The 18,869-nt window shown below is 40.9% G+C and overlaps 1 protein-coding gene across 1 annotated transcript in view; it reads left to right on the top strand.

Moving 5' to 3' along the window:
- The window catches only part of MOCOS (molybdenum cofactor sulfurase), a 205,353-nt gene that overhangs the window by 142,548 nt on the left and 43,936 nt on the right, over window positions 1-18,869 (top strand). The window contains exon 6 of the mRNA XM_064150359.1: window positions 7,311-7,510. Within this exon, the coding sequence (XP_064006429.1) occupies window positions 7,311-7,510 (200 nt within the window). The remainder of the gene's footprint in view (window positions 1-7,310; window positions 7,511-18,869) is intronic.

Raw genomic sequence — 18,869 nt, 5'->3', positions numbered from 1 at the left:
ATTTCTCCACCCACGAAGCTGCAGCCAGCTCCATTGCTGCAACTGCAAAGACTAGATTTAAACATAAAAGGTGTACAGGGTTGCTACGTTTAAGAGTCAGATCGTCCAGCTGTTCCATAAAATCTCCTGCACTCACAGGGAGAACCAACTCTATATACTCATACGGGACACTAATGGTGGCATTTTTGTGACTATTATAGCCCATAAAACCAAAACAGTAATTATAAAGCTTTGCAAACATGAATTTCACTGCCCTCCATAGGATATGTATAATATACTGTTGCGGAGGGCAGGAATTAATTCGTGGCCAAGTCGGGAATTTATCCAAAATAGTTATTTTTTTATTTTCCCAAAAACCCGCCCCCACAACTATATATACAAAGATTAATTTAGTTTGATAAGCAGATTCAGTTGCATAAGAATTAATCTACACGGATACCATCAATAATCTGACTATATTGGAAGTCAGAAGTTGGAAAGGCGTCGGCTATTAATTAATAGCGGTTTCTTACTAAATTAAGCTAAGGCAAATAACTCACTCAGGCTGGCTCGTGTGGTCTGTGTTCCTCCTCCAGCAACTGCAGGTGAATCGTTAAGGGTCGTTAAGGGTCGTTAGGCACACACAGGTGTCAGTAGGAAAGTGAATTCCTGAAGGTCTCTTCAGTCCAGCCGAGGAGAGTGTGTGAGCTCAGGCAGACACATACGTCCAGGCACGGGCAAAATCCAAAGCAGGAACCCCAAAGGCGGGAAGACCCCCAATATTTCTAACCTTCGCTAGACAAAGGGCAGAGTTACCACACCTTAGGCGCGAAAGTGCACGTCCAATCCCGGCCTGGCTCCAGCGCGGGAACTCACGGGGCAGTCACCCCCCCCTTCACGGGGCAGTCCTCCCCCCCTTCATGGCTGCAGGGCAGGCGAGGGTGGGGGGAAACCAGGCGGCTTTTCCCCTTTCCACCCCAAAGTCTGGGCAGGAGAGGAATTTAGGGGTACAGGACTCCAGGACATATACCAGCAAATTCACTGATACATAGATGAAATAACCAATTTATAATATATAATATAGATGGGTATACCCAAAATAGTTTCACCTTAGCTTCCAGAATTGATTATTAATAAATCAATCAAGTTAGCTGTAAGTTGGCCTGCCAAAAATAAATATGGTGGGTTAGGAACTTATACACACACAAACAATTAAAATTTACTAAACCAGCACAGATAGCTTAGAAGATAAAGCTATAGTTACGCAAAGCCAAATGTACAAGCATATATTCACAATAACATTTCTGTATTGCAATTATATACAAGTTAGAAACAATACAGAAATCCAATCTTCCTCCTGAACAAAGAAAGCCCAGAAAGGACCAACACAACCCTCTCTCTCCCCAGACAGAAAACAATTAGCAAAGCTTTTGAGTTCCCTGGTCAGTCAGTTTTGTGGAGGAGATCAGAGAGAGATGAAGGAAACAGTGAACAGATCCAGTGCCCAAGAGGCAGAAGAGGAAATCTGTTTATACTTCATCTTATTGTACCACTTAGCAAACACAGGCATATGCACACAACGCAGTTTCTGTGAAGAGCTGACACTGTTAAGTTATGTGTGCGTATTCAATGCACTGACTTTCTGCATTTTGCAGACTGTATAGAGTAGTATGTGCATAATAATCCACAGAAGTACAGAGTTTCCCTTTTGACAGGGAAGCCCTTACATTTCTACCGTAGGAAGAATTACATGAACAATGAGAGCATCCTTTGTGCTGAATGTGTTCCTACACACATAAACACAGTGAATGGTGTTAGTTAGACTTCAACTGGTATTAATTAGTCTATATCAGCCTTACTCTGATCTAAATTACAGAGCACATAAATTGGTTTTAATTATAAAATAATTTTTAGATCAGCTACATAAAATTCTCCTTAATTAAATAATGCAGTGATGTTATGGAGGCAGGGAATTAATGCAGCTGAGTCAGGAATATATATAAAAGTAGACTTATTTTATTTTCCAAAACCCCACCCCCAAAACTATATACAGAAATTAATTTAGTTTTAATTGGCAGATTCGGTTTGATTGAGAAGATCTTTCCAAGGATACCATAGATAAATTTGACTATTTCAGAAGTCAGGAGTTGGAAAAGGCTAAGCTACTAAAACATAGTATTCCCCACTATTAATCAGGCTGAGCCAAAAGTTTACTCACACGTGAGTCAGGCCTGTCTGAGAGAAAGGGCAGTCCAGATGTTTATCCACTCGCTCTCTTTCAAAAGAGGTCCGAGGCTCATTAAGGCCTATCAAGCTGCATAAAGGCAGTGCTTATAGTGGGAAGCCATCCAAAGCAGGGACGATCCTGTCTCTCAGGAGCTTGTCCTTTGTAGCACAGACGGACTCTTTCTGCAGGAACTATCCAGGCGGGGGAAGAACTCTAAGGTAGGAACCCCAAGGCAGGAAGTACCCCAATATTTATACCCTTCCTAGACAAAGGGTCAAGTTGCCACTTCCTAGGCATGAAGACCACAACCAATCCAAAAGGCTTAAGGTATCCTATTTCTTTTTTTTCTCCAGACAGACAGATAGGGAATAATCTTGAAGTATTCAGAGTTAAAGAACTGGGCATGAAACCAGAATTCTGCAGGAGACAGCAGATAAAATGCAGGAATGCAAGAGGGTAATAAGTAGCAATTCGACCATAAATATACAAGATTAGCCTCTCATTTCAATGGTTTTTTGTGTTCCCTGCTTCCACTCTCCAGCCGCAAGGCAGCAAAGCAACTGCAGGTTATGCATTTGGGAATTGTCAAAATACATAATTAAGAGGGTTGTCATCCTCTCATTAATGAACAATGAAATGTGATTAAGCAACTTCAAAAGAACATGACCAAAGACAATATAGAAATGATAGCTGGATGAATTTTTGTGAAAGAGAGACTGGCATTTCTGACTGATTTCTTCAATTAAACACAAGGAGGAGTAGTTTAATCTTCCATTAAAAGATTGCTGCCAATTGGAAAAGCTCTGAATCAGAGAATTACAGGTGTCTCAGGTGCTGATGAGGCAGTCACTTCTCTTTGTACAACTGCTTTCTGGTAAATGGCTGAGAAAGAACCTTTTTTTTTTTTAATAATTTGTTGTGGAGGCAGGAATTAATGTGTGGCCAAGTCGGGAATTTATACAAAAATAGTTATTTTATTTTCCCAAAAACCCGCCCCCAAAACTATATGTATACAAAGATTAATTTAGTTTAATTAGCAGATTCAGTCGCATGAGAATTACCTACAGGGATACCATCAATAATCTGACTATTTTGGAAGTCAGAAGTTGGAAAAGGCTTTAGCTATTAATTAATAGCGGTTTTCTTACTAATAACTTGAGCCAAAATAACTCACAGTCAGGCTTCCTCGTGCGGTCTGCCTTTGTCGTTCACCTTTCAGCAGCTATCCGGTGGACCATTAAGAGTCGTTAGGCTTACAAAGGTGTCAATAGGAAAGCAGTTCTTTGAAGATCTCTCTGCATCCAAGGCGAGGGGAGAGTGGGGGAGCTCTCAGGCAAGCACGAGGGGCCAAGCAGGGACAAAATCCAAGGTGGGAACCCCAAAGGCAGGAAGACCCCAATATTTATAACCTTCGCTAGACAAAGGGCAGAGTTACCACACCTTAGGCATGAAAGCGCACAGCCAATCCCAGCCTGATTCCAGCGCGGGCACTGCACGGGCACTGCTCGTGCAGGCAGGACCCCTTTGCTCACCCCCGTCACAGCTGCAGGGCAGGTGGGGGGGGAGAGGTAACCAGGCGGCTTTTCCTCTTCCCCCAAAGTCCAGGCAGGAGAGGAATTTAGGGGTACAGGACTCCAGGACATAATTTCAAGGCTCTTCTACCAAACAACGATTCACATGTCTCTGAGTAGTCAGTCTTTCATTGTCAAAGACTCTGAAAATATAAATCATCTTTCAGCCCAAAATGTTCTAGAGATGCTTGCCAAATTTACCATGGCAAACATCTAGAAATTGTACTGATTAGCCTCTGGAAATGTTCCTTGAAAGTGCTTTGTGTGTTAGTATCTCATTAAATATCTTGTTACTCTTTAGTACCAAACATATACTTCCACCTTATATCTAATGCATTTCTGTGCTTTTACTGTCTGCTATCCTAGCTTTTCTGAAGGAGATAGTACCTAATATAGAACCTTGAAGAAAAGTGAAATAACAGAAGTTGGTGTAATTTTTCTGTATATCAGGAGAAAGATACCTTATTTTTTTCCTTCATATACATTCATAAATTACAGCTTTTTATAAGTAAAGGCACAGAAATCAACAAGCATATTCCAGGTTTTCTGTCCAAGGGCAGTTACATCAGACAGCAGAATTTTCCAGATACTCAGTTATAAATATAGTATGCTATGCACAGTTATGATATTCATTGTTTCCTACTTTAAAAAAAGGAAGTAAATGTCAGACATCTTTTTAATTAGAGAAATGCTCATGTATCTCAACATTGAAGAAAATACTCTGCATCTAAAACTAAGGCAGAAAACCACTGTTCTGCTTCCAAAAGCTTTTGATGAAACTATTCTTTCTAATTTTCCCTCTATAGTGCAACTCATGCATAACAGAAAACACTTTGGATTTGCAGCCAAAGTTCTAAATGTCTGCAGTGGAGATTTGATTAGGATTAAATATGTCCAGAGCCTTCAGATATCTCCCTGTGATTCTTAAAATACTTTTAGATCATATTGTTGTCTTCTGATTGTCTTCCATAAAGATGAAAATTTATAGTTTTTCAGTTTCTACTTTGAAAATTACTTATACTTTTCTTGTTCCTTGTGATAAATTATGATATGGTCAGGGTTATTCCTTTTCTCATACTGTATTTATTGACATACTCAGTTACTTGTCTCCTATCAGCAATTTAAGCCAGTGAATATCACAGCTTCTAGAGCATGTATTCTCCTTTTGCCTGAAATGGCTGTTTTTGTATCTGACATTTATGTTTTAGCTTCCTGCAGAGAGTCAAAATAACCCCAAAGCCAGAGGTGACAATGACACATACAATCCTATGACATATCATCTAAGCACAAGAATGAGAAGCTTTTTCTACAGAGACATCTAATAGAGACACAACCTCTTCTCAGAAACCAGACATGTAGAAAAGGTATCTGTCAAGAAATCTCTGCAACCCTCTTTTCCAAACTACTCAATGTAGGGAAAAGAAACAAACAAACAATCACACCCACCTCAACCAAACCAACCTCAACAAATCAAAACAATCAACTAAAACACCATAAAACTAACCAACCAACCAAAACAAAACAAAAGATCAAAAGTGGGGTGGGAGGGTGGGCACCGAAACAGAAAAGGCAAAGAAAGACAATGTATTTCCGCTTTGTGCTTTTACCAGTCCAAGTTCTGTGAAAGCTTCTGCTGCGAAGGAGGATTGTGTCCATCCTAAGTAAGTTTGCGGATGACACCAGGAGCAGATGTGGATCTGTTGAAGGGTAGGGGAGCCCTGCAGAAGGACTATGCCCTTCAGAAGGATGGGTGGGAAGAGGCCAAGGGGATGTGGGGTTCTGAACTTTGGTCACAACAACCCCAAGCAGAACTACAGGCTGGGGAGAGAGTGGCTGGACAGCAGCCAGGAAGAAAGGGACCTGGGGATACTGGTGATAGTAGGCTGAAGATGAGCCAGCAGTGTGCCTAGGTGGCCAAGAGAGCCAATGGCATCCTGGCCTGCATCAGGAACAGTGTGGCCAGTAGGACGAGGAAAGTTATTCTTCCCCTGTACTCAGCATGGTCAGGCCACGCCTTGAGTACTGTGTCCAGTTCTGGGCCCCTCAATTCAAGTGTGATGTTGAGGTGCTGGAATGTGTCCAGAGAAGGGTGATGAAGCTAGTGAGAGGTCTGGAACACAAACCCTATGAGGAGAGATGAGGGAGCTGGGGTTGTTTAGCCTGGAGAAGAGGCAGCTCAGGGGTGACCTCATTGCTGTCTACAACTACCTGGAAGGAGGCTGTAGCCAGATGGGGGTTGGTCTCGTTTCCCAGGCAGCCAGCAATAGAACAAGGGGACACAGTCTCAAGTTGTACCGGGGGAGGTATAGGCTTTGTATTAGGAGGAAGTTCTTCACAGAGAGAGTGATTTGCCATTGGAGTGGACTGCCCAGGAAGGTGGTGGAATCACTGTCCCTGGAGGTGTTCAAGAAAAGCCTGGATGGGGCCATGGTCTAGTTGATTGGCTAGGGCTGGGTGCTAGGTTGGACTGGATGATGTTGGAGGTCTCTTCCAAACTGGTTGATTCTATGATTCTATAAAAGCTTTTCCGGAGCAAAAATGAGTGTAGTAAATAAGGCATTCATAACATCATCTTTCTTTTTCCTATGAAGAAAAGAAAAGCAGAGATGGATAGTTTTTCAGTATTCAAGAAAATACCATGTAGACTAACATTTGTATTTTGTAATTTAATTTAAGATGTTATTGTTTTTATTTTGTCTTAGGCATTACAATTTTTTTCTGTGCCTTGTTAGGACTGCTGCCTCATTCCTACAATCTCCAGTGCCAAATCCTGGATTAATACAGCCTGCTCTCACCCTCCCCTCTACAGACAGATGGGAGGGAAAGTAATGTAAAAACTCTCTCTGGGTTGAGATTAAGAGCATTTAATGAGATGATAAGATACACAATTACCTTAGTCTGTTTGCAGGAAAGAGCAGCAAAATGCAGAAGCAGCAGCAGAAGCCAGCAACCACCTCCACACCCCCGACCTGCAGCCTGCCCAGCAGAAAAAAACAACTCAACCCCAGAAACTGAAAGCAGCAACCTGAACAGGAAGCCTTTCATATTGCAATCTGAACTTCAGCCCCATAACTCTTTGCTCTAGCCAGCACTTTCATTTTAAAGCTAGCATGACAGCAGCATGGTATTGAATATCAGCAGCAAATTCAGCTCATCTCATGACAGGAGCAAAAGTTACCTTTCAATTGTGCTGGAACATCTTGGTGAAATGTATAGCCAAAAACTATCAATGTTATAATCTGTTAAAATCTGTCTCAGTGAAGCTGCGGATTTCTACAGTACACTAATTGTAAATAAATCCTTAGTGCAGCAGTTCCTCTGAAGCTTTTGTATGAGGAAAGAAACTTTTCGAATCTATATACTCATTTAAAACAACCCAAAACTATCAATTTTGTGCTAGTTACCTCCCAGGTATACCGTTCTGAAAAATCAACATTTTTATATTTGTCCATAAAAATAAGGCTTCTGACATGTACATGCACTTTTTTTTTCTTTCTTTCTTTTTTTTTTTTTTTTTTTTTTTTTTTTTGTAGGTGGAATGGAGAAAATAAAACAACATACCTTTACATTAGCTCACTACACCTACACTGTGCTGTGTACCTTAAAATATGCCAATGGGGCTCCTGTAGTGCGTATTTACAGCAATACAGATTTCAGCAATCCTGATGCCCAGGGTCCAATCATTAATTTTAATGTGCTTGATGAACATGGAGAGGTGATTGGTTTTTCACAGGTATGTTTCTATCTTTCCCTAACTAGTGTTATGTTTATATTTTAAGCATATGCACAGTAAGTTCTTTATTCTCATTAACTGTTTTGTCCATAATGGTTCCTTCTGAAGTTTAGGTATTGTTTCTTTGTATCTCTGCACAATATACCACTAAAAGCAGTAGAAAGGCAAGCTGAGAAGTGCTACCACAATGCAAAGCACATAGTAGCCAAATGCTGGCGCTGCACCCCAGAGTAACAATTGTGACACCAATATGTTTATATGATTGTTCTCCAATAATCTCCTTTATTGCTATGATACAGCAATTTATAAGCTAACTTGGAAGAGGCATGCATAGCTAGCTTAACTAAGATTGGTACATGTGAAAGATACAGATAGGCTTAAGGCTATGTGTGAGGTACAGATAGGTTAAATTTATATAAACAACTTGTAGGATCAGCCTCCTGTGGCCAGCAGACCCTGCCTCCTCGCAACTGCATGTAGGGGGGTGTTTTCACCATCTTAGTTCCTGCTTCCGGGATGGGCCCAAGGACACTTCACAACACGGGTTGCTCGTGGTTATCAATTCATGTCCTCTGTTAGCAAGAAATCTGTCCCACTTTCTCTTTTTGAGCAACCCAGACTTGATCTGCAATTTCATGCAGGCTCTGTTCAACACAGGAATAAATAACACAGCTACAAATCAATAATACTAAAATCAGAAAGATAATGAACCTGTTAGAGCTTTGCTAGTAGCATTAGTTTGTTTACCAAGCTAACAACCCAGGCTTTATCTAACAACCCCAAAAAGCTTTTCCTGCTGCTACCTCTGCTGCTAAGAAAGTGACAGTAAGTCATTTGTTCAAAAGACCAAAAGATGCAGACGATCATCACGGTCACAGGAGAGTGCATGGACACCATGTTTTTGTTGGACTCTGTGCAGTAATTGATGTTGTAGAATCATAGATGTATTTTACAGTTAACAGAGAAAGACATCCTAGACTACAGGGTCTTCACCTTACATGCAATTTTGAGTGCATGGTCCCTGAGATTATGATATGTGTCTGAGGGGAGACATGCATAGAAATTAGTAAGGCTGCCTGATTTGAATGCAGCTTTCAGAGAGTCACAAGTCTGTAGTTTGACCAATTCCATTTGGTAACTCAGATCAACAGTTTCAATGTCAACAGAAAATGAATTCTGAAAAAGCTGTATGTCCTGTTCATGGAGGCTAAGCTCTTTAAATCTATTTTGAAACTCCTCTTGCAACATTTTTAGTACGTCCATACGTGTTTTGTTTGGGAATGCAACTACTTTTTTTTCTGCAGACAGGTTTTGAGTTGTGGGGAGATGGCAGAAGTTTTCCTCCTTTACTTGGTTAGTGAGCAGGTCTAATTTGACTTGAAATGCTTTCACATGTGAATACATATCACAGATGAGCTTCCCCTTTCCTTGAAGTTGGACAATGAAATTGTTGAGTAGCTCTGTTACATCTGTCAGAAACGCAAGGTGCCATTTCCATTCTGCATCTTTGAGCTCTGGTACTTCTTTGTGTTTAGAAAGCATAAAATCATAAACCTGTGGAAGTAAGTCATAAAATCATTTCAAAACTCTCCCTCAACTCAGCCAATGGACTTCTGTGTGGTACAGAATATCTTCATAGGCAACATTTAGCTCAGACAGAAATTCCTGAAACTGTCTGTAGTTTAGTGCATGAGCTCTAATGAAGTTAACACAAGAAACCAGAATTTTCATGACAGAGTCCAGCTTCAGTGGTTTACAACACAGTGCTTGTTGGTGGGTGATGCAGTGTATGGCTATTGGATGTGAATGGTTGTGTTTGTCCATCTCCTTGTTAATGCGTACAACCACTCCTTTCATGGACCTCACCATGCAGGAGCACCATCGATTGTCACACTGAATAGTTTACCCCAGTCCACCTCCAAATCATTCATAGTTTGGCAAACTTTCCTGTAGGAGAGGAGGAGGAGGAGAGTAGGACGGGGCGGTTTGTAGCTGAGAGGTGCCACATGGCAGGGGCAGGTCAAGGCGCTGGTTCCAGCCCAGTCCCGGTGGGTGCTTGGGGACTGTGGAGGCTGATGCATGGATTAAGTGGCAGGAAGTCATCTGCAGCTGCATGGTTTCCCCGCCAACCCCCAGTGGAGTGGTTCTGTAAATACTGGTGGGCCAGATTGAGGACCCTGGGTTGGGGAGACATATCTGGCCTGTGTGCCGTAGTTTGAGGATCCCTGGTGTAGAGTTTGGGATGAAAGCTGCTTCTGTTACTGAAGTCCCTTTCTCACTGTTATTGGTGTTTAATTAACAGAGCTAAAAATATTGTTCCACTAAACACAAACATACATGAGGTCAGTCATACCAACAGGAAATAGCCACAATCTCAGGTTCATACTTGAGTAAAACATTCAGTGCGATGCACAAGATTGAATGAAAGCATTTTATTAAACTGAGGAACATAAAATGAAACTATGATTGCACTTTCAGGGATAGCAGCGTTTTTGACAGCCTCTTGTCCCAATAGATATGGTATAGAACACTTGGAGGATTAGAAGTGATAAGATGTGAGAGAAATAATTAGGAAAGTTCATTTGCTATTGCTTTTTCCTTTAAATGTTTCTTTGTGATTGTTGTAGGATATCACTGGTTTAGAGTATTACATTTGAAATAAATTTGCTTTGTGTAGTACATGTTTAATTGGCAGTTTAATTACTGGTTTAGTTGATTTGCTCTAAGTGGTGATTAAAATGATTAAAGAAGAGAGACTTGCAGACTCCAAGCACCAATAATCATGCAAAAGCTTTATTTTTTTCTTCAGATTTTTCATGGAACATTTAATGATACAGTTTAAAACTACAGTTTTGAAATTTCAATACTTATTTTTGGGTGCTAAAACTACATTAAATTTTCTCCCTTAAGCTGCACCATGTACTTCCCATGAAAATTATTTCCTTCTGTAAAGCTGTTTTTTAAACTACTATTGATAGTAAATGGTTCTTGAAATTACTTGAGAGGGTATCTTTATTCTTTTCACACAAGCTGCCTGTCCTGTGTAGTAGCATGTGTGTCATTATATATTAGGTTATTTGCACTGCAGCACCAAAAAGTCCCAGTTAAGATCAGGAGTTAAACTAAGCCATCTTTTTTATCAAAACCTTGCGTAGGACTCTATGAGGTTCCAACATGGTTTGAGTGCCAAAGAGGAGATGGAACAGCCATAAGGGAGCAATAATAACACACACACACACACAATAAAAGCAGTTTTCTTGCAAATTATGTCAAAGCGCACAGCTATGTGGTCTCTTCCATTGCAGGATTTAAAAAAGTCACCAGCTCTGCTACAAGGGATCTTGTCTTGGGTTAACACAAGCTCTCACAAGCGTCCCTACCCCTACAGAAGCAGAAGGGAAAATAACACAAAAAACCCTCTGGGTTGAGATAAGGAGTTTAGTAAGATGATACCTTAGCAAAAGTAAAAACAGCAGCAGAAGGCAGCAATAAAGTGATTCCCTTCACCCATGTATGCAGCAGCCAGCTCAGCAGAAAATCCCAACGCCTCAAAACCAGAAACCAGAAGGACCAACAGGAACAGGATGCCTCTCCTGTTGCAATCTGAACTACAAGCCTCTGTGATATTTTCCTCAAGCCAGCCCTCATTTTGAAGCTGGCATGATGGCAGCATGGCATCAAATACACATCAGCAGATTCAACTCAATCCATGACAGGCCATCTGTGCAAATATTAAGTTTTTCTTGTTGTTCTGATGGGAAGAAGAGCTCTGTGAAGTGTTCTTCATAAATTCAGTAGATAATTGCAGAGTAATTTTACAACTTTTCCACATTTAATTCTTCAAAGTCAGCTTGGGAGCTGAAAGAGGGAAAAGAGGTAAGAAGCAGAGGTGAACAGGTAGAATGTCACCTGAAACATTTATTAAATTGCATGCCCTTGAGACCTCTTACCCAGTAATACCTCCCAATTTGGTGTTTTCTGCCTCCAATGAAAAACTGCACTTTCCTTACTAATTTATTTTTCACTCTGAAACATTTTTTTCCTCTTGTGTTTCATGGGCTGAAAAAAAGCCATCAAACCATCATAACTATTTTTTGACAAATGGTCATCATTTCAGCTACCAGCTCCCATTTCCCAACTTGCTTTTTCATGTAGCCTCTTTTGCCTGGAGCCTGAAGCTGACAGAACTATCTTGCTATGGTTGTATCCCCTGCAAAAGTTCCCTTGGTATCCACATATACTTGCCATGCCTCCTAAAACTCCTGTCATGAAGGGAGCAAGCTTAAGCCTGCTTGCCTGCCATGCCACTTCATGCTTATGTGTAATAGACAAATTGCTACAACAGAAATCATCTGCCAAAGATAGAGGATGTAAACATTTTGGTTTGCCTAAGGAAGGCTCTTCTGCAGTGTTGCATATGGGTGTGTTTTGCCTCTCAAGATTGAGAACCTTGCTTAGATAGATTCACCTTTGTCTAGGAGCCTACCTTAGCATGTTCTAGCTCACTCCTTTCAACCCAGACAGAGTGAAGTGAGGTCTAGACTTCAAACATCTTTCTTTACCCATTTCTCAAGAAAAAAACCTAACATACACTTCTCAGTGTATGTTCCTCCAGTAATCTATAATGCAATTTGATGACTGTTTTTATTATGGCATCTGCCCACTGTCTCATCCACTTCCCTTGAATTAATATAAGAAGAGATTCAGTGAAAGTTTCATTTTCTTCAGTGATGTTATATTAAGTTGCTTAACTAGACCTAGATTAATAGCCAGGACCTGACAGTGGCCAAGTGAAATTTCCTCCTTCTAGTGTAGTCTTTCAGCATTGTCTTGAAGGATTTAGTGTCTCTTTTCTCTATGTATTCTAACCTCACAGGAGTGGAGTTATGGAGTAAATACGTTAAATATTGACAAATCTATCAAGTGATGTATACATTTGTATATAAACACAGCTGGTTGAATGCATATTACTCTTCATTGTTACATGGCAAAAGGGACTGTGCAATACCTGTAGTGGGTAAATTTCTTAAAGTAGTTGCTTTTTGTGTCTTATATGGTGCCCTCAGTTTCTCTGATGGAAACTGAGCACTGGGAGAACTGGAACACTGGTATATAGGCGTTGGGAAACAAAAAGTAGCTACAGCATTTCACAGAATGCTCTTGCCCGATCAGTTTGATCAGATTACTCTGAAAAGTCCTACCGTCTCCCTACAGCAAAAAGTTGTTGGCTGTTAAGCAACAATGTGAGATAATTTCTACTTTATTTAATCTATGTGAAATAAATCTTTATTGAAAGTTATTAAGCAAGTGATCTTTGTCATTCTTCAAATATTAATCCTTTTATTTTTTTTTTCTATCTGTTACTTTTTACTTTTGTGTGAAACAGTATGCAGGTGGAGAAGTGCAGCACTTCCAATTCCAGCTAAGAATGTCTGTACAGAGATGGTCCAGCAATTTGGAGTTACTTAACACTAATGCTTGTAGAAGAATATCCACTCATTATATTAATTTTGATGACTCAGGGAAATAAGTGTTACTAACTTGCTTACTGGGATTTTTTGCCATCTTCCCAATAGCTACCTAAAAACTGCTGGAAGTGATTATTCACTATTGATTTTAGCTATAGATGTAGCATTGATTTCAGGAAGCCAGAGATGGCAGATGGACCAGAACATTAGAATGTACAGGATTACAAAGACAAAAAGATTGCTGTGAATATTCCTGTTGAACGGTCACTAATGTCATTGGTTCAAGTTACTTTCCAAATGCACTGTAAATGTCTGGTAAGCAGGGAGATAGCAATGTGGCAAACTACACTGGCTTGCAATAAGTGATACCTTGGTGTTTCAAACTGGCAAGAAATGCCATTACAAACTGGATCTTTGCTTCCTTTTGGTTAAGTGGCACTAGGCATTCAAAACCAGCCCCTGCACCTAGCATTTCTCTAGGTGGGGAATTACTGAGTGAGCATAAGGAGATGGTGTACTTGAGAGCCTCGGTATGATAACGGCATGACTAGTTAGTAGATAGTGAAGCTTTATATATGCTGAGTTGTTTCTGTCATATCTCATTGTGGGGAGACAAAGGAGTATGTGAGATAGTATTCTTGAAATTGTCTACTCTTAGACTGATCATCCCTATCAAGCTTAGAAAGCAGCATGAAAGCCCAGACTGTTGCCTGATACTGCTTCTCTAGAGTGTCCTTGCATGCTGCTAAGAAAACTGGAAAGGAGATAAAAGAAAAAATACTTGTAATTGTTCAAATGGAAGAATCTCTGCTGAACGAGTAAATCTGAATATTTTCTGTTTAGTAACAGGAGCGAACTGTGGCTCTAAACCAGGGGTCCTCAAACTACAGCCCGCAGGCCAGATATAGCCCCCCGGGGTCCTCAATCCGGCCCACCGGTGTTTACAGAACACCCCCATACCCTCCCCGACGGGTGCTGGGGGGGAAACAAAGCAGCCACTTCCTGCCACTTAATCTGCTCACTGGTCTCCGCAGCCCTCAAGCACTCACCGGGACTGGGCTGGAACCAAACTATATTCTGGCCCCTAACAAAGTATAGTCCGGCCCCTGACAGTGTCTGAGGGATAGTGGACCAGCCCCCTGGTTAAAAAGTTTGAGGACCCCTGCTCTAAATTAAAGACCTTTTTTACACAGAGGATAAATGTGAAAAGAAACCACATGGTAACAGCAAAAGGACATCCTTTGCTAGGCTTCTTTTTTTCTTGATTTTCATAAAATGCATCTTCACAAGATGATTCTGAATGCATGCAGTGTGTAGTTTCTGTTCTCCATTTGAATCCTTTGAAGACAAAGACAGCCTGGCTCCATCTTCTCTGTTACCTTATTTGCATCTTCCTGCCCCCCACGCGAGTCCTGTGGTACTATTTCAACACAGTCCATCATAAGATCTTAACAATACAATCTTTCTGTGATTTGCTATCCCCATTTTCAGTGAATAAATATAGACAAAGGAGGATCCAAGTTATTTAAGAAAAAGAGGAAGAAGTGGAAAGGGTTTTGACTGGGACATAAATTATATCTCTGTCAGCAGTATCAATTCACTACACTTTTTTACTCCAAAGCATTGTTTCCACTATTAGTTTGCTTCAATCCCCTTTAGCCCTTAGGAAGAGTTATACACCTTAATTGTTTGCCTCTGACTTCTACTTCTCTAACTAGTACCAGTCTCACCCAAAGCCTTTACCCAACAAAACAGCTAGGGATGCATAATGAGATGAAGATACATACACCTTTTTTCTATGACTCACAAGAGAAAGCTTTGTTGAAGTCAGGGTTAGGAAGACAGAGGACCTTTCCTTTCCTTTCCTTTCCTTTCCTTTCCTTTCCTTTCCTTTCCTTTCCTTTCCTTTCCTTTCCTTTCCTTTCCTTTCCTTTCCTTTCCTTTCCTTTCCTTTCCTTTCCTTTCCTTTCCTTTCCTTTCCTTTCCTTTCCTTTCCTTTCCTTTCCTTTCCTTTCCTTTCCTTTCCTTTCCTTTCCTTTCCTTTCCTTTCCTTTCCTTTCCTTTCCTTTCCTTTCCATTTCTTTTCCTTTCTTCCTGCAATCAGTCTTTTCTCTGATATCATTTTATCAAACCACATTTTCATTATAACCAAATACTATTTTTTAAAAAAAGAACAAGTGAAAAGAAAACACCCTGTGGCCACTGAGATGCCAAATCAAAGAAAACAAAGGTGTTTAGCCTGCTCCACAGACTGCTTAGTTTCAAATAGCTGAGTCTTGGATTCATGAAGTTTATGTAAATACCAGATAAGTGCAAGCCCTAATTTACAGCATGTACTGCAGAGAAGAAGAACAACAACGAAAAAAAGAAGAAAAATAGAAAATTTGTGATCACCCATTAGGAATAAAGACTCTGCTTCATTTCTTCCTTATAGCCACCCCATCCCCAAAGTATATTCTACTTTCTAGATGTGCTAGTTTGAAGCTAGCTAGAATGTTTTGGTAAGAAGAATTAGATTATAGGCTGTGAAAAGGAAAAAATGGTGATGTCTACTTCACTCATAGGTTTGCTGGGATGTATAAAAACAAGAACATAAATGCAGATAATACAGTTGCTCTTTGGCTCTGGCTGCATGCACTTTTCTCTCTCTAACCTGCTGTCTGTGTGACTAATCCATCTGCTTCCTAGCTCACTTGGCTGAGTCACCAAACTCATCTTGAACATAAGGCAAACTCTGGGATAATGTAGAGGGGTGGAAAGGAGGTGGAAGGGTGGTTGAGAGCCCCTCCTAGGGACTCTGGTTTCTGGGAGGGGTGTTGTGTTTCTGTATTACTTTTTAACTTGTGTATTTCTGTATATATCTGTTGTGGAGAGCAGGAATTAATATGTGGCCGAGTAGGGAATTTATCAAAAATAGTTATTTTTTATTTTCCCAAAAACCCACTCCCACAACTATATATACAAAGATTAATTTAGTTTAATAAGCAGATTCAGTCACTTGAGAATTAAACTACAAGGACACCATCAATAATCTGACTATTTTGGAAGTCAGAAGTTGGAAAAGGCCTCAGCTATTGATTAATAGCGGTTTCTTACTAAATTAAGCTAAGCCAAATAACTCACTCAGGCTGACTCATGCGGTCTGTCTTCCTCTTCCTTTCAGCGGCTGCAGGTGAATCATTAAGAGGTCATTAAGGGTCGTTAGGCACACAAAGGTGTCAATAGGAAAGCAAATCCTTGAAAGTCTCTCTGCAGTCCAGGCACAGGGGAGTGTGTGAGCTCAGGCAGACACATACATCCAGGCACAGGCAGACTCCAAAGCGGGAACCCCAAAGGTGGGAAGACCCCCAATATTTCTAACCTTCGCTAGACAAAGGGCAGAGTTACCACACCTTAGGCGCGAAAGCGCACGGCCAATCCCAGCCTGGCTCCAGCGCGGGAACTCACGGGGCAGTCCTCCCCCCCTTCACAGCTGCAGGGCAGGCGAGGGGGGAGGGAAACCAGGTGGCTTTTCCCCTTTCCCCCCAAAGTCAGGGCAGGAGAGGAATTTGGGGGGACAGGATTCCAGGACAATATCTGTATATACTGTAAACATCTGCTTGTATATTGTGCTAAGCTGTAAATATACCTTAATTCTTTAATTTCCAGCTGCCGAGTCTAGTCTGGGTGATTCTCTTAAGTGTGTAGGGGGTGGGTAGCACTCAAACCATCACATCCTTTATTTTGGCACTTCCAAGATGCCCTAATTAAATTTGATTGATTGCTTATTAAGTCTGGAAATTAAAAATTAAGTTATTTTGCATTTTATTTTCTATTTTGTACCCTATAGGGGTGTGGTTCTTATACAATTTTTTTAAAGCCAAAATTGGTGCCCTTTTTGTTTGATCTAGTTTGGAGGAAGCTTAAAAGAACATTTTTTTGTTTTGGAGAGTATCTTCTTGGCTGAGTTGGCTTCAGTATTACTGATGCTGTTACAGATCTGGTTTTAATAAACCAGGAAATAATACAACTGGTAGAATTTATTCAATAGCTTTAATGTGAGTTATTTTGTCTAGAATGGATCTGCCCAATCCCTGTACTGAATTTTACACATGTGATACAGTGGTATATTTGTCATGTGTGATCTTAGCCCTAATAATTCTGGTTTTAGCATTAATGCGGGCACTATGCACGAGACATTTCGATCTGGCTCCTTTAAGAAAACAGAAAAAGAGACAAGCATCCACGCAAACAGAATTAAAGCCTGGAGAACTGGTCAGGATTCCCAGAATTGATAATGAGCAATGTTTTCAAAACAATATCAATTCAAGGGGAGAGCAAGGCGGGAGCTGCCATGTTCCACCGCTGTACCTCCTCCCATAGGTTCTGGGACAACTGCCAAAGTCTTGGTTGTTGCCGATAACATGGCAGGCAGCCAAAGAACAGGGTCAGCCTGTTCAAGTCTCTGCTGTTTCTTCACCTAGTTCAAATCTTCAGGGCAGCAGAAACCTCTAACCCTGAGCCATATTCAAACTCACAGGCCTCAGGCCAGACTCTCAGTAATTCAGACCTGATATAAAGCACTTCCAGATCCTTTTCAGCTCCAATTTTTCTTGCCTCCAGCAAAAGCTAAGGCTAAGACAAACATTTGACAGAGAGTGATTCAAGAGAGCATTTGGGAGAGGGGATCCTTTGACACACAAGAAGAAGAAGAGGAGAAAATAGTCTTAGAGACTTAGCCAATATATTCAAATTGCAATACTCTGGTGAGAGGAACTTGGCTGCCAAGAAGGAGGATGGTTCTGAGGAGTTAAGAGTGCTCTTAGGAAAGTTCTTTTTCTAGGCCATGGACAACCAGGACAACCAGAGGAAGAGAAAAAAGACAACATCCAGAATTCCAATGATCCCCTGAGGGAGATCAGGGAAGTTAGAAAGGAATACTCAAGGGAATCAAGACAGCAAATCCTAAGCTGGCTGGTAAGATGCCATATTACTGGAGGTAGGAGACAAGTCTGCAAAGCAGCTAGGGCCACTCAGAAAGGAGAGTGGAGTGGACAAATACCAACCAAGTCTTCTTGGTAAGGTTAGCTTGTGGACATGCCTTCTGTTGGCTGTGGCTATGAGATATTCTCCCCATGATGATTTGACATGGACAGCTAAGAAGTGGAACACAATTGAGCAGGGAATTAAGCTTCTGAAGGAGTTTGCTGTGAAGGAAAGGCTTTGTGGAGATCATGGCACACATGAGCCTGATGACATTCCTCTTGGAACAACTCTCACAATGAAGCTTATCAAACTTGCTCCTTCATCCTATGCTAGCATCTTGGCTAGCAAGTTTCTCTCAAGGAATGATAATGGATGACCTCTCACTGTTGGTAAATTCAATGACCAGCTTAGGCAAATAGATGACAGCTTTTCGCACTCTGCCCTAATCTCTGCAATAAAAACTCTGGGTACAGAGATGAAAGATGGCATTAAAGATTGATTTAAAGATACAGTGAAAGAACTGAAAGAGGAATTAATAACCTCCATTTACAGTCTGGCAAGGGATAACATCCCTGCATCATCTGAATGGATGCATGTTTCTGCAATCAGGAACAGACGCCCACATCCTGCAAGGCAAGTCTGGCCCAGGAGACTAAATTCCACCTAGACATCAGCAATCATGTGCATCACTGTGGATAATCCTGCCTGACCAATTTGGTGAGAACATGAACAAGTGGGATGGTCAACCTATTTCAATTCTTTTATAAAGAGTCAGGGAACTGCAGAGTGGTAGAAACAGAGGCAGCAATGCCAGAAAAGTAGCTGTCACTTATTCAGTTCCCCAGAGTAACTGCAATTACTCTAATAATTGCAATTTATCTCACCCTAACAACACCAACCATTGTGTACACCCCACATGCCATGTT

This window comes from Pogoniulus pusillus, chromosome 10 (assembly GCF_015220805.1).
Source record: "Pogoniulus pusillus isolate bPogPus1 chromosome 10, bPogPus1.pri, whole genome shotgun sequence".
NCBI lineage: Eukaryota > Metazoa > Chordata > Aves > Piciformes > Lybiidae > Pogoniulus > Pogoniulus pusillus.
Note: the sequence above shows the minus strand (reverse complement) of the source record. Positions and strands in the feature narration are given on the sequence as shown.